The sequence below is a fragment of the Triturus cristatus genome, chromosome 7 (genome assembly GCF_964204655.1).
Source record: "Triturus cristatus chromosome 7, aTriCri1.1, whole genome shotgun sequence".
In the NCBI taxonomy this organism is placed as follows: domain Eukaryota; kingdom Metazoa; phylum Chordata; class Amphibia; order Caudata; family Salamandridae; genus Triturus; species Triturus cristatus.
The window spans coordinates 445,246,614-445,270,030 of NC_140590.1; the positions used below are offsets into that span (position 1 = coordinate 445,246,614).

Genomic DNA, 23,417 nt, shown 5'->3' on the forward strand with positions numbered 1-23,417 from the left:
TGCTCCCATTTTTTTTTTTTAAAAGCTGTTAAGTTAATTGAAACTTATGCCTCAGAATTCAGCAGTCGAGCAGAGTTTCTTTTAGAATTGAGTTGTGACCTTAACACGGTGTGCTAATCAAATTTGTGTATGCAACCCTTTACCAAATGAATATCCCACTTTCTGACACTTGATATCAGAGATTCAAACTGTGAGGGCCAATATAGCTATCCTGATCTTTGGAGAAGGATTAAAAAACAATATTGCTTTTTGCGGGATGCATCAAAGTTCCAGAATGAGTCAACTTTTTGCACTCAAACTTCCATCCTGTTCACCATCCTTAATGCATCATCATATTAAGGATTTCAAGGATGCAAGCCGTGCTGCCCCATGTAGGTAATCAAACCTCATCAGATGAACTATTGTAAAATGGTACTGCTGGGTGCCTATATGTCTGTGTGCCTGTCACATCCTATTGTTTGCGATGAAGTGGCAGATTGAGCTTTAAAAGTCATAAAATGTGTCCACTGATTAATTTGTAAAATCAATACATTTATATTTGCAGATGCCCAAAGACTTTCCCTGGAACCTTGTACTAGCACTACTGAATGCAGGGGTTGCCAAATACAAGCACTGCCTCATTTTGATGCCATCACTATTAGACCGGGTGTTATGGCATTCTTGGAGTGGTTTCCCCTGACTTTTTGCCTTTACCACCTGTGTTTTTGATGCTATGCTGGATTTCGTTTTTGCTGGTTTAGATGCATTGGGCCCTTTGCCGCTGCTGATCAGTGGCAGAGGGCAAGTGCTCTCTGTGTAAATTATTAAAGTGATTGGTCCTCCATGATTGGCATATTTGCTTTACCAGTAAGGTCCCTAGTAAAGTGCACTGAGTGTGCCAGGGCTAGTAATCCAAATGCTACTGGTGGGCTTGCAGCACTGATTGTGCCACCCACGTGATTAGCCCTAAAATGTGGTCTCAGGCCTGCCACTGCAGCGCCTGCGCGCAGTTTGTTAACTGCCATGTCACGCTGGCAAGTGCCCACACTTGCCAGGCCCTACCCTTCCCTTTCTGTGCTCATAGGACACCCCTATAGCAGGCCCAAGGTACCCCCCTGGGCAGGGTGCAGTGTATGTGAAAGGTAGGACATGTACTGATGTGTGTAACATGTCCTGATAGTGAAATACAGCCAATTTCGTTTTTCACTATTGAAAGGCCATCTTGACCAAAGGACAGAATGGGGAAGGCTGTGTAACCCTTTACCAGCCTATCTTCCCATAGGAACAAGATGGAGAATTTAATAACACATATTTTAGTGAAGATGGTTTTTAAATCCTGTGTTCGAAAATAGCACTTTTAGAAAGTGGCTATTTTTCTGTGTCAAACCTTCCTGTGTGCCTCTGCCTGGTTGTGGATTGACTGTGTGACTTTGGGGAGTGACAGGGTCTGGTAAGGTGTCTTGGCTCCAGGAGTCTGGGTGAGTCAGCATTAGGCTGAATAGATCAATCTGCATTTGGAGTGGTGGGAGGAGTAGCCCCTGTAGCTGAGTAGGGCTATGCCTGCCTCCACAAAAGACTGGCTCCACCTCCTGCCGTGCATCTGAAGACCCTGGCCCCCCAAGAAGTTGTGCACTGGCAGAGTTCACCCAGAACTGGTTTGAACTGGGTCCAGGACCTGCAACACATACAGAACAAAGACTTTGGGGGTATAAAAGTAGAGCTGAGACCCGATCAACTGAAGAAACTGAGGAGAAGTACTGCCCTTGCTCTGTGATCTGGGGCTGGCCTGCAGTTTGCTGATTCTACTCAGGGTGAGGACTAGGGACTTTGCTGTGTTCTGTTCCCCCTTCTTGTAACAAGGACTTTACTGTGTGTTGTGCCCAGAAGCAAAGAGTCTCCAAGGCCTGAGGAGAGCTGGCCTCCTGTTATTGGAAACACAGGGTCATCAAAGTTTATAGGGCAACATCTTTCAAGCTGCTGTGTGCGTGTCAATGCACACAGCTTGTACTTCTCGTGAATCCTGTACGTCTAAAGATTGCTTCGATCCCGGCCCAGAGCGGCCCTGCGACGTTGCGTGTTGAGCCTGAGCCCAGCTGGTGGCCCGGTTCAAGTTCACCGGAACCGCGAGCCACTAGGGACTGCCACCGCCACTGACCCATCCGCAAGATTGGGTCACTGCTTGTATTTTTTAAGTCCGGGAGCCGCGGCAAACTGCCTCTGACCAGGGAAGTCGCTCTGATCCCTTTTGCCGAGATCTCCGCTCTGGCCCGAGTTCCAGGAGGAGGTCACGTCACCGAAGAAGCCGTGGGCCATTGCTAGTCAGCAAAGGACGCCCAAGCGAGGGAGTGCCGGCGGCGTTGTGCCCCGCCCAGCAGGACGTCGACGAACAAGAGTAGAAGCCGCGCTCGAAGCTGGGAAAGTTGCCTCGACCCTCTCCATGAGGCACCTTCGAGGGAAGGAGAGTTCTGAACGCCCCGGTGGGGGCCGCAGTGCAAGGGCATCTGCACAGGTAAATCTCCTACCCGCACATTGCCGCTTTTCATTTCCTTGAGTGGGTTGGGAGTTAACGGGTCGGCCGAGGGTGGCTCCTGTGACCCGGGATCATTGTGGGCCCTTATTTAGACTGCCGGCCTGCCTGGGACTGTGTCGGCATTTATCAAAGAGGTCAGAACGGGCCGTACCGGCTCATCGAGAGAGCTGCGATATCGTGGCCCGTCTTTTGTTAGCAAGTCTTCACTTTGGGACAATCTTGAAGGGCTCAGGGCCACAGGGGCCGCGTCCGTTGGTGCCAACGTGAAGGGGGTTGTGATATCCCGTTTGGGGACCCAATCATGAACTGTCTTGCCCTAGTGAACCTGGGTATAAAAGAAATACAGAACTCAGCAAATCTATTTTCTTTCTCCATCCATAAACCATATCAAAGACATTCTTAAAGAGAAGCTAATTGTGTATGTGGACGTTTTTGTTGTTTTTGGTCTTGCCTAAATTTATATAAAGATACTTATTTTTTATCAATACCTGTGTGGTGACCATTTGTGGTGTTTCACTGTGTTACTGTGGGTGTACTTTACACATTGCCTTGGGGATAAGCCTGTCTGCTCGTGCCAAGCTACCAAGGGGGTGAGCAGGGGTTATGTACAGTGTGTTTCCCCCATACGCTGACTAAAAGCAAGGGTCTCTATTTGGTCAAAGGTACCTATCTCTGCCATTTAGAGACCCCTAGTTCTAACACCGGACGTCCTTGGTGTGGTTTCCCCTGACTTTTTGCCTTCTAACCAGCTGTTTTGCTGACTTCATTTTTGCTGGCTTGAGGATTCTGGGCACCTTACCACTGCTAACCAGTGCTAAAGTGCATATGCTCTGTACTCAGTAAAGTGCACTATGTGTGCCCAGTGCTTGTAAATAAATAGAATGCTACTAGTGTGCCTGCAGCACTGGTTGTGCCACCCACTCAGTAGCCCGTTTAACATGGCTCAGGCCTGCCACTGCAGATATTGTGTGTGCAGTTTAAACTGCCATTTCAACCTGACAAATTAAAATACTTGCCAGGCCCAAACCTTCCCTTTTTCCCTTTTATTACATATATGTCACCCATAAGGTAGTCCCAGGCAGCCCTATTGGCCGGGCACAGTGTATTTAAAAGGTAGGGCTTGTACTTTTGGGTTTTACATGTCCTGGTTGTGAAACACTGCAACATTCATTTTTCATTACTGCAAGGCCTATCTCTCCCTATAGGTTAACATTTGGACTGCCTCAAAACATCTTTTAAGTGTAATTTTCAATTGAGAATATATGAAGATTTGGAGCTTGGGGTATCTGGACTCACAATTTAAAATCACAATTTATGGTGAAGTCGTATTTTAAATTGTAAGTCTGAAAATGCCACCTTTGGAAAGAAGCATTTTTTGCCTCTCTCTGAACACATGTCTGGGTTGGGTCACAGCTTTGTTTCACGCATTCCCTTTAGACAGTCACACAAAGGTGTGACATTTGCATCCTGATGGCCATCACCAGGCTGATGGGCCTTCCTGAGTTAGATTGGGGGTAAGGCACTGACACTTGCACCTGGATAGGGCTGGTCATGTACCCACAGAAAGAGCTGCATACCCCTATGTAGTGAGTCTGGAGCTAGAGCAGGACAGGCAGGGACCTGGTGATCTCCAAAGGTCTCTTTGAAGTCTCCCCCACTATGGCTCATCACCAGGCTGATGGGCCTTTCTGAGGTAGATTGGGAGGGAGGAACTGACACTTGCACCTGTATAGGGCTGTGCCTGTCCCGACACAAAGAACTACCTACCCCCTGTTGTGAGTCTGGAGCCATAGCAGGAAAGGTAGGGAACTTGTGATCTTCAAATGCCTCTTTAAAGTCTCCCCACTTCAAAGACACATTTAGGTATAAATACTGGACCCCTGACACCACCAAATCAGAAATTTGCTGGAACTAAGGACATTCTGCTTGGAAGAAGAGCTGCTGTGCTGCAGGAGGGGCTACCATTTTGCTAACTGCTTTGCTGTGTGGGCCTGCTGGCTGCTGATTGTTGTGCTACATGAGGGACTGCCACTTTGTTTCTTGCTTTGCTGTGTTGGCCTGCTGATTGCTGCTTCTTGTCTGGGAGTGAGAAGGACTGGACCTGCTCTCTACATCCTCGAACCCAAATTTCTGCAAGGGCATGCTGGCTTGCTTCCTGTTCTGGAAGTCTTAGGGCCATCAAAGACTTCCTTCAACTCTGCTTCAACTGCTGGAATCTCCCAAATGTGAGCCCTCCCTTCCCTGAGGTGCCAATCCAGTCCTAGGCCCCAGAAGTGGGTTCTGAAGCTGTTTCCGCTTAAACATAGATGCAGTGATGACTCTGCACCGACCAGAACCAAGGCAGTGCCCACTGATACAGAGGCCATCCAACGACATCCCTGCGTGTCTCAACAACCAGTGTGACCTGACTGCGAGGTTTTGATGAAGATGCTTCACCGATCCGAGGCCCCGACTGTGAAGCTTGACTTCGACGCATCGACCCAACAGCGTGTATTAGAACCAACACATTGAGTCTTCAACGCCAACGCTTGTTCCATCCTAGGTACTTTTTTAGTGGGCCCTGCATGGGTTCTGTAGCTGGCCTGCCCCCATTTCAGTTGGCCTGAACTTTGAATTTACCTCGGTCTAGCATGACCTCAGGTAACCTTTTAGCACTATTGACTTCTAAGCACTGTTTTTAGATTTAATATTTAAAAATTAATATCTCTAGTTCAACTGATTGGATTTGTGTTGTTTTGGTCTTGTTTCACTCAGATCAATATCCTCTATTTGTTTAAACTGGTATGAAGTCTTTTTGTGGTGTTTTCACTGTTACTGTAATTTAAGTGTTGCACAAATACTTTACATATTGCCTTTTAAGTTAAGTCCGGCTGCTCTGAGCCAAGCTACTAGAGTGAGAGCACAGGTTAATTCAGGTTGTGTATGTGATGTACCCTGACTAGGATGGTGGTCCCTACTTGGACAGGATGCAAACCTCTGCCAACTAGAGTCCCAATTTCTAACAACCACCCTACACTTCCTGTCTCTTTTACAAACTATTTTTCAACATTGCTTTCCCTCTTTGTCACTATTTGCATATCGTTTTCTTCCTCTGACTTTCTCCCTTTTTGCCTTTTCCTTTTTTTGGTCTGGACTAATATGATGATGATGAAAATAGCCTTGGCCCAAAAAATGCTTGCTGGTGTCTAACACATGCAACCATCACGCATGTTAAGAACTATTGGTGCCCACTTCAAATTGTGGATCATCTCATAGCCTTTGAATGTGAGATCTCATATTCGAACTATCCAGTCTCTAATTCTTTTATGTGCATTATCAAATCATTTGTACCCTCCCCCTCCCACTTCAATTACCTTTCCCATCTTTATGTCTCTTCTGCTAGACAAGACATGCGCTTTCTGTTGCAAAACATATTGTGGGCTTGCTCAGAAGAAACAGAGTCTGCTGATTGGTTGGCTTTCCTGTCAATCTTATTTGCCTACTTCTTATTTGTGTCCCAGTTTTTCAATCTTGTGTTTATCTCTCCCATGGAGCATAGCCTCTGTACTATCTCTTTTGATCGGCTGGCTTCTATGCTTTCACTGCTTGCATTTCTAATGCTACTTTTGTTTTAAGCACTTCATGGAAATGCCTGTGTTTTCCAGCTTCTCCCTCATATACTTCTCTCTACCTGCACTCTGTGTTGCTCTCTGTAACCAATGTTCTTTTCCCTGCCCCCCCCCCTCCATGTTACACTCACCTCCGTGTCCTCCCCTGTTGCTTTCTCACCTATGTGCTTCTCCTCTGCCTCTCCACATTGCTCTCTTTTGTCCATAAGCACTGCAGCGCTCTACTTTGCTCGCTGTCATCTTTCCCTCCACCTGCGCCCTCTGTGTTGTTTCTCCATCTGCACCGTCTGTGTTGCTTCACACATCTATGTCCCTGTGTTGCTGCCACCTGTGCCCTCCTTGTTGCTTCCGCTCCACCTGCTTTAAAAATAAAACTCATCCGCACGAGTAGCCTACAAAATGACGCAGCTGGCTTTCTCTTTTGTAAATTCCTCGGATATGCTGACCGCTTCAGTGATGCTGGTCAGCATCACGAAGAACTAATATTTTCAAAGCCAATATGTCCCAAAGGGCGAGAGCTATTAGCTTTGCCCTTGCTTTTTTTCATACTCCCACCTTCTAGGTTTTGCAGCCGGCCCTTCTTCTCTTGTTCTCAATTCTGGGTGGGCATCGCCGAGTCTATGACTCAGACTCCCCTGCTAATCCTCGCTGCGTTGGAAGGCTGTGCTGTTGCCGGAGTGCCTTTAATCACGCTTTCTATGCGGCGGTGTATTTGTCTTGTTCTTAAAAGAGTGAAGCTATTTACCAGGCTTCCCACTGTTCCCGTTTCTGTAATTCTGAAACTGCCTGTGCTAACCTTTCTTCCTAATAACTGTAATTAATTTTATGGAGGCCTTCAACGCGGCTGTGACTGCCACGGCATTAGTTCCGAGACTGCCGCCTGCTGCCCGAATCGCTTTTAGAAGTGAAAGATGAAAGAGTTTATTTTAACTCCACCGTTTGAGTGTCTTTAAACTCCTCTCGCTTGCAGAAAATCGTTGCCCCTCAGCGAGCCTTCGATTTCATTCCTTTCAAGAGGATCAAAGTTATAAATGTCTGAAACATATTATTACTTAACGAATTGAGTTTCCCTGCAGCCGAGGGGCGTAAGCATGGATTTTATTTAGCCCCTCGAAGCACTGGTTGAATCGCTCGTCCATGGCAGAAGAAAGCCGCGTAAATCTTATTTCAGCCCTGGGATATGAGGCCTGCAGATGCCTTCTCCGAACAGTGCACCTCGCTTTACTTCTGTAAAAGGCACGCGCACAGGTTTTGCAAAATGTTACTCTGCATCACGTACGTTTTCGTGCTCTGCATCATCTCACACCTTAACTCTGCCAACTCCAGTTGAAACGCATGCTGGATTTGCGGCGGGTCAGCAAAAGGCAATGCCATTTTATTGTAGGTACAAGTAATTGATGTATATCTGATTACTTTTTCGCATCTCATACTGGCCTGTTAGTTCCCCAGGAACGACATCAAGGAAGTAGAATCGGGGAACCCGTGCGGAATCTCCGAAGGGATTGGTATTTCTACCTGAAACCCAGAATATCGGTGGAGGTTTTTAAAAAAAAGCATATATCTACTGATCTCACCATTGCGACCAGTTCCCACAAGCATCATTAAATTCTGGGATGTGAAGTATATTGCTTCAACCTGTCGGGAGACGTTGGGGAGCTCACCATATATAATACAAGATTGATTTATCATTCAATCCTACCTGCTTGCATTTTGGAACTTCATCATAATTGAATGAAAGCCACACGACATTGTAGTCATATCAGCTTATGAGCTTTGTCGCAATTTATCTTAAGTAGATAATTCCTCATCCGTGGGCCCTCAGATTAAGTAATCTCTCGCTACCTGAAAAATTCATCAGATTATAGTAACCACTGACAAGAACATTCTGAAGAAGGCTCTGCCGAAACGCATCAACTTCACACTTTTGTATACTTGTTCAGTGTTTTATAATTATCCATGTGTTGGTATCATATTTTCATGTAAATCAAACAGAACTAAAAGATGCATATTAATGTTTTTCAAAACAAAATTTATTTTTGAATTGAATATCATTGAACATTACTGATCATGGTTACAAAAATATTTAACATGCTTATGAAATAAATAATGAATATAAAAAGAACAATTAACAAAAATAAAAAAAGTGATTTGTAATAATTCTAGCCATATTTGCATTGATTTTGGTTTGTTTCTGAAGTTACCACGCCCTGTGTCACTTTTATCTTTGCACTGAGCCTGGTGCTTTTCCGTTTTCCAGCATACAGTTCCCCAGGAATAGCCTTACAAGACGATAGAAGTGAAATTTAAATCCCATTCTGGGACTGGAAATAGCCATGTTGAGTCAAAAAATTAAAAATGTAAATTTTATAGAATCAGCATATCAGAGGGACGTGTTGCTAGTTAGCTGTAGGTTGTTTGTCTATTACTATTTAGGTGCTCTGTTCCAGAGTTCTTTAAAACAGATAATACAACTTTATAATTGGAATTTAAAGAGATAGGTTAAGATGGACTCTAACCAACATATTCTTTCAAGGTACACGCATTGTAAAAGCATGAGCAATATGTAGAATTATTCTAATTCATTTTTGCTATGAGTTGCAGCAAGTTAGTTTGCCAAGACCATCAACATAGGTTTTTGTCTGCATTTTAATATTCAACGAAAACCCTTCTTGCTGGTAGAGCCAGCTCCAAATTAGCCGTCCCAAAAATGTATGTCTACCACATCATCCATCCTAGATAGCCTGGATGTAATTTGCAGGAAATCGCAACTTGAGCAATTTCTTAACTATGTTCTATTTTTATCCAGGTTTAAGAAGATTATACCTATCCCGGAACAGAGCATGGTTCAAATGTTGTGCTACCTTCTTGAGTGTCTGTTGACCAAAGAGAACACTCCTCCCGATTGTCCAAAGGAACTTTATGAGCTGTACTTTGTATTTGCTGCTGTTTGGGCCTTCGGCGGAGCAATGTTCCAGGACCAGGTAGGACCTATTTTCAAAATAGTTATATTACTAATCGTTATCTATATTTGCACTGAAAGGTAGTTAAATTATCTACAACTATTGAAATAGCCACATCTTATCTGAAGATATGGTCTTTGGGGATTGCTTTTGGAACAGTGACATAGTGAAGTCCAACTTTTCCATACTCTCTTGTCATGCGCTTGCTTCGCCATCTTTCCATTTTGTAGACAATGTTGCCCAAGCAGGGATCACGAGAAGCACCGTGAAAGACACATTTCAGGCGAATGAAGCTCAGTCTCGCTTTTCTTTCCCGAGAATATTTGAGATTGTTTTATAATATATTGGACCCAGCCCTATTTCACCCAGATCAGTCCTGCTTGACATAAGCTGTTGTGGGTGTTCACACCCACAGTTTTGGTTGTGTACCACCCTGGAAATATAAAACACCAGCTCACAAAAATGTGCCTTTGCATAATTCTGTCATGCATACTGGACTTTTCCATCATGCATGCAGGCTACTGAGGGATGCTGGGCAGACAGAAATTACATCTGGAATTCCACAATTTGCATTGTTTTGTTTTTGTTTTGTTTTTTAGAGTTTTATATAGCGTGAACTAGACTCGAGACATTGGGTATCAGAGCGCTTTACATAGCGCCAGTTTCATTACAGAAGGACACATTCATTTTTGTTAGGCACAGGGAGATTAAGTGATTTGCCCAGAATCACAGGATGTTTAGCGTTGTTGCTGAGACTCAAACCCGGTTCCCCAGCTTCGGGGTGGACTGCTCTAGCCGTAAGGCTACATCCTCTCCCCATTGCTTCCCATGAGTACCCCTATTGCATTGTATCAATCTGGAATCTGTACAAAGCACAGATACATATTTTTGATCCCTATAAATACATGCAATGAGAATGAAAGTCTGTCACAGTTACAATTTGCCATAATTGATATACTGACATACATTCAATAAAGATTTAAGGCTGCAGAATGCCCTCCAGCAAATGTTTGTGTTTGTAGAAATCACATAAAAAGAAAGGATGCCACAATTACTCCGAGAAACAACAAATATCCTCAAAAATAGTCAACGCTGTTGTTACACCGCAGCATCACTCTCAAGTAGTAGTTTAGAGATTTCATAGAAGAGATAAGCTCTATTTCCAGTGGCAAAAAAGAAAGTACTACCACTCACATCTGCATATTCACAATCGCTGACGTGAACGGTCATCATGCTGCTGATTTTGTTTGCTTGATCTATAGGTTCCTCATAACGATGTACTCTATGTACGTCACAGGACAGATCATTTAAAAAAAAAAACTATGTTAACTTATTCGACCTCGAAATTGCTGCAATATATATTTAAGTGATACAGTTTTGGCCCTAATGAAGCAACAAAATAATTGGTAAAAGTCGCAAAACACGTGTTGGCCTATCTCCTGTTGTAATTACCAATTTTTAAATAAAAATTATAAACAGGTCTCTGACTCCTCAGAATGTTTTTTCCTTTTTTGTTTATGCAGAAAAATTGCATTGATGAGACTTCCTCTTTTGAAAAAGACATCTACGGTGCTAATATTAACAATTACCCACAGCAATATACCGACCTCAAACATTGTCTCTGATCAAAAAGAATATAATGTAACAACATTGCTTTGGTATATGAGCCCCTCTGGGTCAATGGTGTCTGGCTCTGGGTTCAACAACAGGCAACTGAGTTACTTGCCTGACACACCGACTGCTTTCCAGTCCAAAATAATTTAAAAAATCCTTGTCCTCAAAAGTGCAACAACCATGCATATGGGACCCATCAGAGCCAAAGAATGGTAAAGTGTCAGAGTTACACGATTCTTGGTCTTCAGTTCAATGTTCTGATGTATCACAGTTCATTCTTTAGATACCAGTTAAGGTCTCATTTGGTCTCGGTGTTTAAATAGGAGAATGTGTGATTATTGGTCACTATAACTTCCCCGATATCCCCAGTTTTTGAGAAGTTCATCTCGAGAGGCTCCTTGTTGCAGTGCAAATTTTCCAGTGGCTTGGGAACTCACAAACTGGGGGAAACCCTCTGAAACCCAGGGTCCCCAGTGTGATCTGGTAACTGAACCCTAGATTTAGGAGCCAACTGCAGTTCAAGATGGAAATATCTCTTCAATAAGACGAGCTAGGGAAATTGTTGAAATTGTTCCAAAATCAGGACAGCCAGCCCTAACCAATGAAACTAATCATTTGGTCGGAATGTGAGGCTACAGAACCACTAGGCCTCTTTGTGACTGGGAAAGGGATGATTGAGTCATCCTAAAGCTATGAGGTTCATTAGGTTGATAGACGCTCACCACACTTGATGTAGGAAAGAGCCTCCACAATGCTGTGCCTGGCCATCTGCACTACAAGGATGACCTCAATGTCATGTCCTCTACCAAGTGCTGGGCTTTGTGTAGATCCAGCAGTTAGGGTTGCTTCTCCCCTCCGAGGGCAGAGAGCCACACATCCACAGATTACAGTAACAAGGGTGCCTAGAATCTAGTCTTTTGCCGAGTCTTATGGAAAGACAGTGACCCAGCAGAGGATCTGTCTCTAGCAATTTGTCTGGTGTGAGATGATCCATAGAGATTCCTCGATGTCATGATGAGGTATGAGTTACTAGCTTGAGCGAGCTCGTATTCATTTTTCATGGATATTGAGAGCACGTTAGTCGAGCAAATCAAAATTCTGACTTTTTCAAAAATTAAAGCTTTTTCCCAATCAATAAGAAATCTGTTTTTTATTGTTTGGGTTCTGTTTTTACCGACTTTTGCAGTAGGAATTTCCATGTCAAATCATGTTTTTGAAGGTAAAGGTTGGGAGCCAGATAGAGCCAGTATGGGCAAATATTGCTCGGTCACAGCCAAGAACTCAGGCAGATTGGGTTGGGAATTCACTAATGCTGGGGAAATCTACATTGAAGAAAGGAAGGGGATGCAAAGATCTCCACGCACATGTGAGAATGCTTTTGGGAGGTGGGTCCTGAGTACAGAGACGTGCAGGCTGTCATGTCCCCAAAAACAAGAGACACTCTGCATTGTGATGACTATCTTGTGTACATATGCATATGTTATCCTATTAGGACACTATCATTCATGCTCTTACAGTGAAAAGATAGACACACACACACTCGTGCACGCACACACACACTGAACTCCACCTGTCCCACTCATACCCCCCCCTCCAACTGTGAAGTAGTCACTTTTCATGACCCTCAGTCCTCCATCCAGGTTGATTGCTACTGGTGAAAAGAGCTCTAAAAATCTGGAGCATATTTTGCGGTCTATGAGACTTTTTAAGTGACTGGTGGAAAATTGTCGAAACAACCACAAAAAATGAACGAGACGGCGGCACATCCTTTCCATACTAAGCAAAAGAAACAAGCACTCACACAAAGCTCTGTCTTCTGAGGACTATTCGGCCTCGGTTGCTCTACCAGTTCCAGATGTAGCTGACAGATGTGCCAGGCGATCAGATAATAATATGAACTGCACTAAACCAGTGCTGACTCTAGGAACATAATGTGCTCAGACCGAATCTCCATTTCTAAAAGTTGATACCATTTTTTTTCTATTTTGCTCTGCGGGGCTCGTGTATTATGGCTGAATGTGATAGGATCTAGTCTGCTTTATTAAAACTGAGCTGTGCATATGAAAAGCCATCCTTTAATGATAAAGCAGCAGCACACCGTCTCCGCAGCCTTCCAGAAATAACTTCTCTTGATGAAAAGTATTTGTACAGATCCATTATTTGACATCAGACGCAATCCATGGTGAAATGAAACCCCCCAGCAATGGAAATGTTAGGTTTGGAAGAATTACAAGTTCCGGTTACACACTAGCAACGGAGCTTGCCCCCTACAAACAGAGTAATTGTGGTGTTTCTAATTGAGCTTGGCACCTGTACTTTATTGGTAGGAACTAACTAACTCACTTTGGAAGAGGATTCCATTTACCAAATTGCATTGCAAACCCCCGGGATAGATGACGAGTTGCCATCACTACTTTTCTCTTATTTACATTATATTTTCTGACACATGGAGCTTGAAAATTGTGTTCTGCATTTTTTGAAAACACGGAGGGGGGAAGGGGTTTAAATAATTTGAAATACGTCATGAGATTAGCGAATTTAATTTAGTAACTAAATCTCGGTTCGGTTTGAGTTTGGGATAAGTAATACATACTCAATTCTTCAAGTACTTATCTGTTTCTCAATTGTTTAATTAGTGGTTATAGCCTATGGTCTTCTATATAAAAGGAGACACAAAGGAGGACAGTGTCTGTTTAGGTCTCGCTGAGCCCCAGCGCTTGCGCTGGCTCGGAGAGACATTTTATAGTTGGGATTTTCAAAGTGCTGCTGTGGCCTAAAGCTTCAGTGCACGTGAACGTGCACGCGCGCAGCGCCATGTGTTTTTCCTCCGCAGCACTTTCACTTTCGCGGCGATCGCAATCGCGATCACTTTCACTTTGGGCTGCCTCCTGCTCCAGACTTATTTCACTGCACGGCTATCACGCTCCACAGACCACCCTGCCCTGTGTGGGCATGGCTCCTATGTACAGACTCACTCTCATCATATGCTGCCCGGCAGTCAGGCATTTACCAGCTCCTTAAGGGTCACGCTCTACAGGCCGCCTATGTTCTGCTCTGTGCTCCTCTAGGCACTGGCAGTCCTTCACAGACCGCCCTGCTCTGCCCTCTGCACCGATGTGCACTACAGCAGCCTCAGCACGCCCCTCCCGGTTCACGACGCCGCCCGTGTCAGGCCTCCTCCCTCCCTGCAGACATATGGGGCCTCCTCCGCCGGCCCGTCCAGCCCCTTTGTCTCCGGGCCGCGCTGCGATTCCCTGCCATTGTCTCCGACCATTTCAGATGTTAACAAGGGCTGCGTTTGTTCCAAACACACTGGAGTGGAACGCTTACAAATTAGCTCAAGTGCCCAGGAATTGCGACATGAGGAGAGTTGGCAAATTTTCACTAAAATGTTTTAACTTCATCTAAGGTTGGCCCTTGTAACAGGAACGCCCTTGCCTCAGCACCACAGTTTGTGCAGGCTCCCGGGCTCAGATTTTGATCATATTGAATGAAAAACATAGAGGCCAATCTTCTTGTTAAATATGCTACCAGTCTAATTACTGGAATGTTTACTCGTATACCGAAGTAATTATACCAAATGCTGGGTGTTGTGGAAGCGCTTGTGCTTATTAGTGGCCAAAAGCCACTGCGACAACTGAAAACATTTTATGAACATACATGGAAGACTCCTTTAAACTGTTCTTTCATCTTGTGAACACAAGCTTTCACGTGAGAGGGTTCATTTAAAATGTGCATACGCCTCGTGTATACAGATGCTCACAATTGATTTGGGCGGTCTGCTGTGCTGTGGATGCGACTCAAATTACGAAGTTTAATCTGAAAAGAAAAGAGCCCGTGCTTTCTCGAGGGCATGTACCGGTCTGATTAATCAACGGAGAAATCAGGCAAATTAGCACTGCATTTTAGCAGGCTGCGGTGAGGAACTTAACATGCAATAAGTCACGAATGACATCCCGACTAAGTGACACCAACCGAGGCTACCGCACTGCCCCATAGGAATGACCTTGTGGTATATTCATCACAACTAAGCAAAGTTTGCTGCAAATACCAAGTCACGTGACACATCCTAAATCTAAATGACTGTGGTAGAAACTGGCCTCTGAGTTTTAGCAAAGAACTAATTTTTTCCACGTGCCAGTGGTTGTGAAGTAAATGTCTGGGAGGCAGAGGCCGTTCACACCTTATCCTGCCTGCCCCTTTGTTTCCCGGCCTTTAGAGATGCTGCCGAGAGCGTGCCGGCAAACACCCCCTGTAAACCCGGACACCAAAGGGCAGCTGCCCCTCCCTCCCCCCCTCTTTTATCCCATGCAAATCCGACCGCAGGTAGAGATTCACTTTTATTTTATTCAGTAACGCTTTGGGGCTTAAGGGGGGACGATGGAAACACTAGCCCCAATGAAAACAACATTATTTTTAAGGAGCAATAACCAGATCTCCCTGGAGATGCGAAGAAAGAGACCGGATGTATTGAAGAAACTTTGATCTGGTGCAAATAGCAAAACAGGACAAGTCAGTTTTTCGCTAGGTTTAATGATAGCACACTTGAAAATTATTACTAGAAAGGTAACGCCCGACCATTTGAAAGGCACATTCTTACACGCATGAACGAAATGGAGCGGGAGCCATTGCTTAATGTGCAATTACAATTCAAAAGTTACAAAACCATTTGTAGTTCATAAAGGGTCATTTTAATTCTCATCATCGATGATACTTAGAAAGGGACAAAATATGTTGCCTCGAGCTTAGTCTCGGCTTTCACGTTTGAAAAGCTGTATACACCTGGTCAGTTTATTATTATTTAAACCAAGCGAAATAGCTTCAGTGTGATTTTTTTTTTCCTTATTTTTCTTATTTATTTATTTTGGCATGGTTGAGCAAATACAATTTCTGCGTTTCCTATTTTACAAGGGAAAAGAATGGAGCAAATAAATTTGCACGCTTCTGCCCCAGTGCAAAGTTATCGACAAACAACACTGAAAAAAAACAGCGCAGTTTGCACTATTTTTGCTACTTATGTAATTGAAAGAAAGTGCATAAATATTTTGGTTGAAATGAAGACTCGCATTTCTCATTCGAAAAGTGGAATACGTTTTCTACGTCGTTATTTACATCTTCCCTCCAAAATTATCCATTACCTCTGCTTTTGACCAGGCTGGGTAAATACCATGTTCTATATTATCTATTCCACACGCAGTCTGAATGAATGGCGTCAATTAAATGCTCCTATTTTTTGGTGCCAGTTGAAAGTTTTGGGTGAAAGCCTCTTGGTTTTATCGGACTCCAAGACACCATTTCTCTGTGAGCGGGGGTAAATGTGAATTTAGGGTAGCTGCATTGTTTATCTATTTCTTATTTACACACGACAAAATGTTGACATTAGTTTGATATCTGTGTTGGCCTTGTTTGTACAAAATTCTGTCTTCTCTGTTCCATGATACTCACGCACCAAACGGGCAATGAAATGAATTTGCTCCGTTTTAAGTACAAATGAATTCGGGGCTTATTCACAAGCCGCTTGTGCCGTCGGTGCGCCACTTTTAATATGGGGAAAAAGTACGTAGCGGCAGCGCAATGGGCTTGTAAATAAGCCCCGAATTGTTTCGGTTTGTTCGCTCCTGTGCGAGTGAGGTACATACATACACCCTGTTCCCATCCAATCAGATTGCACGTATGCGGTAATTTATGGATTTTGGGATGTGCTACTCAACATACAAGATGCGTGAAAGTGGAATTTGTGCATTTAACCAAAAGCAAAATGGTGCACAAGCCCGCACATTTTCAAAAGCTCAGTGAAGCATCCTAAAAAGTACTGAGAGTTATTTATTTGGGAAAGAGTCCTAGGACAAAATTCACCACTCGATTGTCACCTTGAAGTGGACTGGTGGTTTAAGTTCCAATAGTATATTTTTTTTAAGGTTTGTTAAATAGCCAAATGCCCCACTAACTGACTCTGCTAAAAAAATAAAAACATACAGTGACACCGTGTCCATGTCGGTGTCTACAAATTAAGTGCTGTAGCTGAGCACCGGCACAAATGAAACACTTCACAACGCATTTTTAAATAACAGCAAACAGTGCTAAACGATGTAGTGTGGGGTTCAAAATATTAGAGTACGTTGTAGTAGCACACGCCGCCCCCCTTCAAGGCATTTTGGTTTGTATGGCAGTGTAGCACAATTAACTCACACAGGGCCAGGTCTCAGTTGCCATGGCACAAACTTTAAAACTCCTGATTTAGCATGATGGTACATTGCATTCTGGGAGCATGTGGAGGACCTGCGTGGAATATGGTCTGGGTCTTGAACCCAATGGCGGGGATAATATCCCTGAGGTTAAGATTCAGACATAGCTACACATGAGATGCCTGCCTGCCTGTCTTAAGATGGCTCCGCTTCATCAGCTTAAGCTATTGGCATTGTAAATGACAATGCCTTTTATTGATGCTTTAAAACAAACATTTAGATAAAAGGCATCGTCATTTACAATGCCAATAGCTGAAACTCTCGCAAATGCGAGACCTATTGCATTGCAAATGCTTGTTTTTTTTTGTTATACGTTGTGTTAGGTCTCGCCTGAGCCAGCGCATGCGCTGCCCTGCGAGACATTTAGTTAGTGAATTTTCAAAGTGCTACCAGAGGCTTTTCCATGCTTCAAGCTTGCGTTCACGAGCGCGTGCACGCGCGCAGCCACCATCTGTCTTTCCTCCGTCACGGGTGATCACTTTCACTTTCGCGCATGCTTCTTTCCTCCGTCACGGGTAATCACTTTCGCGCATGCTGTCTGAGTGTATAGCAATGATGGCCGCTTTTATATCCAGCCCGACAAGACACTGCCTCTTTAAAGCAGTGCTTTAGTGTGGCGTCCACACTCCCCTTTGGATTTTAAATATTAACTTTTTTTACGCAGCCCAGCATCTGCACTTCAGCATTGGTGGCCGCGTATGTTATATACAGCCCCGGGGACGCTGTGCTTGTTTTTATTTTCACCGTGCCATGCACACATTCACAATGGCGGGAATACACCTTTCTTTCTGCGTGGCTCGCTTTTTTTCGGTCCAGCCGCAAGCAGCAGAGGCTCCTTCATATGTGAGGAGGTAGGCGGGGGGTAACGCAGCTCTTTTCACTCCCTCAACTGCAATGCAAAAGGTTTTGTTTCCAAGATGGCGTCTTCCCAGCTATTCATCAGCACTGTTGCAGATGGCTTTCCTCGAGGTTTCCAGTTGTCCTGGTAAGTGTGGGAATCTCCCGTCTGCTCGAGTGAATGGTGTCACTGCCTTCTGTCAAACTGGGTGCGCGAACCATGTCACCTCGATGTTAACTTTTTTCTTTTAAGCCGTTCTCTCGTCACGTTCATTCAGACAGTCTCCTCATTTCCTCTTACCCAATATGTTTACTTGCGTGTACCGAGCTTCTGCCAGCCCGAATGTTTGTAGATCATTTTACATTGAGTTTGCAAAAAGTTCAATCATAAAATCAAACAAAGAAAAAAATAAATGACGTGGGTTTATGCCGGCCACGTTCCCGGGGAGGTTAACACAGATTATTTTCATTCTTTACAGCTTCCCCCAAGGGTGCTATATAAAACCTTCCAACAGACTACAAATTTATTTCGCATTCCTGCTCGCAAGAAGCTCCTCGCAGCCCAGGTATAAAGCACTAGCAAATGCCCCTGATAATTAACCCCTTCCCTCCTACCTCTCCAAACAAATGAAACAAGCATTGGCATAGCCAATAGGTCTCGCCTTTGGGACCTTGTAAGTAAAAAAGAAACTGAAGTGTATAACTTCACGTTTACATTTACTGCATCCTAAATACGAATTAAATATAAACGTGAAGTCTTATACTTACTTACAAGGTCCCAAAAGTGAGACCTATTGGCTATGCCAATGCTTGTTTTATGTTTGTTGCTCGGATGGTAGAGAGCATGCTTCTCCGTGTCTACATTTTAACTTTAACTTGTGTCCCTACCACACTGCGTCCGTCGTCTTACAACTAATCAACATTGTGGTGATATAACTTGTTAGAAATGGGATTTCTGGTTGGCTAGGGCTTGCGCCTTAGCCAGGCAGAAACCACCACTCTAGTCAGGGCAAGGGAGTTATACGCTGAAGATAACCCTGCTCACCCCCTTGGTAGCTTGGCACGAGCAGTCAGGCTTATCTCTGAGGCAATGTGTAAAGCATTTGCGCAACACAGACACACAGCAGCAACATACTAGGCACACTACAAAAGAAACTCCACACAAGGTTATATCAAAAACAGCCTTTGTGTTTTCATAAACACATTAGAAACATAATCACACATTTACACGGTGCCAACTGGCACTAGGCAATATTCACAGGGGATTATATACAGGACCAGGCCAATCGGGCCACGGTCAGAACAATCAGAACAGGTAAGTAACTGTACAACACAACCAGTAACTACTGGTACAATAATGACCTAAGCATTATCACATTAGCGTTAGATACCATCCTAACATATCATACCATGACATTAGGCATAAGCAGTAGGCATAAAACACATTAGGCCTCCAAACCTCATTAGCATAAACACATTACGCAATAGGCCTCACCAGCATAAACACATTACGCCTAACCTCCTAACCATAAATACATTACACATTAGGTATCACCAGCATAAACACATTACGTCTGAATCACAATTAGGCCAGAACATATCATGCATTGGTCATCACGTCAGGGCCTCGCTCCCTACCAACACTCTAAACTGACCCCCAGGCCAACTAGCCTTTCTCTAGCGCTCCAATGTCCTATGTCCAGTAAAGTCAGGGCTCAGCTGCCAATGCAGTAAAAACACAAGACGCAGATGCACTGGGGGGGTGGGGTGCAACTCACCCCTTTCTCAACAAAAGAACTGACCCCCAAGCATTGCAGCTGCCCACTGTCCAGCGGGGCAGCTGTGACCAAATGCAGCACTGGCACCACAGTGCCTTGAGAGCCCCATTGGGACTCTTATAGGAGAAAATTGCCCACACGTGCAGCTGCCTGCACTCTCGCAGGGCAGCTGGGCTCAGCAATGAAAACACGGCACCACTCCCCTACTGGGGCCCTAAGAATAAATTATGGGCACCATTGCAGCTGCCCTCTGTCAGGCGGGGCAGCTATGACCACAGTGGGCGGGCACCGACAATGTGCCCCGACACCACCTTCCTCCAAGTTAACAACTGAGCCCCACTCACTGGGCTCCCCTCGAGGACTCTGTAGGTTCCGTCTGGAATCAGGCACCATAATGGCTACCGGCCCTGCTCACGGGACCTTTACTCTCATCTGCCACTCACTGGGCTCTTCCTGAAGGCTCCGTCTCCTCTCGGGCAGGCTCCCCACGACGGGGTAGGCTCCCGCTGGTCACCAGACTCTTCAGGCTCCCACTCCGTCTCTGGCCACCGGACTGCAGCAACACGCGGGGCTGTCCCCAGCTCACGGGAGCCCCGCTCCGCAATGCCGGAACCTCGTTGCTCCTCTGGCTGGCACTTCCCCTCGCTTCCGGCTGGCTTCTGCTCGGGCCGCGGCGATCTCCGGGCACGTGCGGTCGGCGATTTCAGAGTGCGGAGTGGGCTCCTGCCACACAGCAATAACGCGGGGTAGGCTCCCATTGTTGAAACAACACCAATGCGGGGTGGGCACCCGCTCTGTGGCAAAAACCGCAGGGTGGGCACCCGTTCTTCCAAGATGCGGAAAGCGGGGTGGGCCCCCACAAATTAGGACTCAAGCGGGGTGCGCTCCCACTCAAGAAAAAAACAAAAAGCAAATGCGGGGTGGGCATCCACAATTTAAACAGGAATAAAGCGGGGCAGGCCCCCGCCTCAATTAAGAACAACAATGCGGGGTGGGCACCCGCTCCCTACGCTGGGTAGGGGAATCTCCAGGTTGCAGTCCAGTGCTGCAAAGCCCACAGAAGCGCTCCACGAGGGGCTAGGTCCAAGACAGAGTTCAGGGGGGGTTACAAGGCTGGGCCCAGGCAGGCCAGAACACAGGGCCCTCCAGCAGGGAGGCAGTCCCTCATGGTGGTTCCTCCTGGAGCACAGCAGCAGCAGCAGCCCCCAGCATCAGAACAAGCACAGGAACAACCTCAAGGGGTCCCAGCCCCTACATATATATACACATATTCCTCCTTTGTCTGTTGTGCAGGGCATGGGGGAACCAGATGCAACTGGTTCTGGTGGGTTTTGGAGCACTCTGCTAACAGTGCTCACACCCTCCTTTCAGAGATGGGGCTCTGCAATCAGACACACCACAGGGGGGCGGAGCCAGCATTCACTAGGGCAGGCTCAGTCCTATTCAGGGACCAGGGACTTCCTCTCCCACTACTCCAAATGTAGATGTCCCATTCAGCCTAGCGCTGACTCACCCTGCCCCTCTTGGAACCCCCACACCTCACCAGCCCCTGTCACTCACAGGCCAGACATGCAATTCACATCAGGCAGGCAGACACATAGCACACAGAAATGCCAACTTCTAAAAGTGGCATTTCAAAAATAGTTATAATAAATCTGCGCACACCATTGCGTAGCATTTATTATTACTATTTCAAACATACCAAACTTGACCACACTGCGCCTCTCATACCAGGAATTACCACTGAAACACTTATCAGGGAATCCCTGATGCGTTCCTATGGGAGGGCAGCCCCACAGTAGTGAGAAACCAAAATGGCTGTTTGTCACTACCAGGACATGTCACACACTTAAGGTACATGTCCTATCTTTTACCTTCAATGTATCCTGCCCATAGGACTAGCTAGGGCCTACTTAGGGGTGACTGACATGTAGTAAAAAGGGGGGTCATGGACATGGCACACACTTTAGGTGCCATGTCACAGCGGCAGTAACACTGCGCGCACAGGCCCTGCAATGGCAGAGGCCTGAGACAGATTTGAAAGGCTACATTGGTGGATGGCGCAATCAGCGCTGCAAGCCCACCTGTAGCATTTAATTTACCAGTCCTGGGTATATGAGATACCACTTTACAAGGGGCTGACAGGTAAATTAAATAGGCCACATAGGTGTAGACCAATATTACCACATTTATCACAGAGAGCACACGCACTTTACACTGGACAGCAGTGCTAAAGTGCTCAGAGGCCTAAAACCACCAACACCACGTCAGAAACAAACTAGGAGAAAGGCAAAAAGTTTAGGGATGACCCTGCAAAAAGGGCCAAGTGCAACATAACTTTATTGTTGTTTTGTCCTTTGTTTACCAGTTTTAGGGAATTCTGTGTCCTGTGACCACCACCTGAAATAGCCTCTCAGAAAGAATGCTGGACCTTAAAAACTTTTGAGGTGGCAAAGGGCAAGCTTCCTCAGCATCAGATGGTCCTGCCCCATATATGACTGTCACCACAAGCCAGAATCAATTCTTGAGATTTTTTAATCCGATAATGCGTGAATTATGGGCTGATTTCTCTAGCACTTGCACTTTTTTAGAGGGAGGTGGGTGTCTTTTTTCTTCCAAGGTTTCCACTTCCTCTAAGAAAAATGCTTTGCTGCTCATATTACCATGAAAGAAATGTGCCGCCCTCTATCTTCATGTCACCTACAACAAGCGTTCGCATCAAAAGCGGAAAGCAGTTTGTCCCTTGTGACCTGCACAAGGCCAGCTACTAGTGTCTTGGGAATCACCAGCATCTGTTTTCTGCACTAGAATTATTTCTGAGGTTGTGGAGAGAACATCATCTGTCAAACCCCAAGAAAAGACATCTAACAAACGAGGCCATGTACTTTGTAGTGGCAAGGAAGATGTAATCACCTGGTGTGGTAGCTAAGTCAGTAATGCCTATTGTTGCTGAACATTCCCTCCCATCCTGGGGCATTTTGTGACTCATTCAGGAACAGAAGGACTCTGGCATACTAACTTGCATGTACCTCTGAAAGAGTAAGCATTTGCACCCTGTACTGTCAGGTAATTTGTTTACTTCAGATCGAGTACAAATTGTACTGCTGCGACTCTGAACTCAATCAAAGTTAATTGTTGTTTTTCCAAAATCCCTCAATTCCAAGCTGAGCCCACTTCTCTCCTGGCTCCAGTACCTATGTGTCGATACTTGGAGTATTCAAATACTCTTCAGTTGCTAAAGAAACTATATATATGTGTATACAGCAAACCAGGGCACAAGTCCTATAAAAAGAAGTGGGGGGACTGACAATATGCAAATGACCTCATGACGTCACGTGTTAGTAGTAGTTTGCTGCACTGGGCCACTTTGGCAGATTGCATACAATTTCAGATAATCTGGTAAATTTATAAATACCTTCACCATGCAGCAGCACGATCACAGACTTAGTCGACCCCTGATCCTGTACACCAGAGCCTTAATCCTCCTTGGTGACCTCAACTACCACCTGAAGGACATCACAGATTACATCACGACTGACCTTCTGTCCAATCGCTGACGTACCTAGCGAGTGGAAGGCCCCACACATGCACCAGGCACCTACTGGACCCCATCGTCATCAGCAAAATCACAGCAGACAAGCCTACACTGATCACCTGGTCCTACCATACCTACATCAACTTCAGCATACCCATCCCATACCCCCAGTCAAAAACCATCACAAAATCTTCACAACAGGACCAGAATAAGATCTCTGAAGCATCTTGGTCTTCTGAACTCCTACACCACTGGCCTCAACACAGCAGCATCCTCCCTAAATCCATCTCATCTCCAAATTCAACATCTTGATCCCTTCCTGTGCCTCTCA

The 23,417-nt window shown here is 45.2% G+C and overlaps 1 protein-coding gene across 1 annotated transcript in view; it reads left to right on the forward strand.

The window, feature by feature from the left end:
• Window positions 1-23,417, forward strand: part of DNAH9 (dynein axonemal heavy chain 9) — a 1,479,259-nt gene that overhangs the window by 542,675 nt on the left and 913,167 nt on the right. The window contains exon 36 of the mRNA XM_085616775.1: window positions 8,924-9,098. Within this exon, the coding sequence (XP_085472901.1) occupies window positions 8,924-9,098 (175 nt within the window). The remainder of the gene's footprint in view (window positions 1-8,923; window positions 9,099-23,417) is intronic.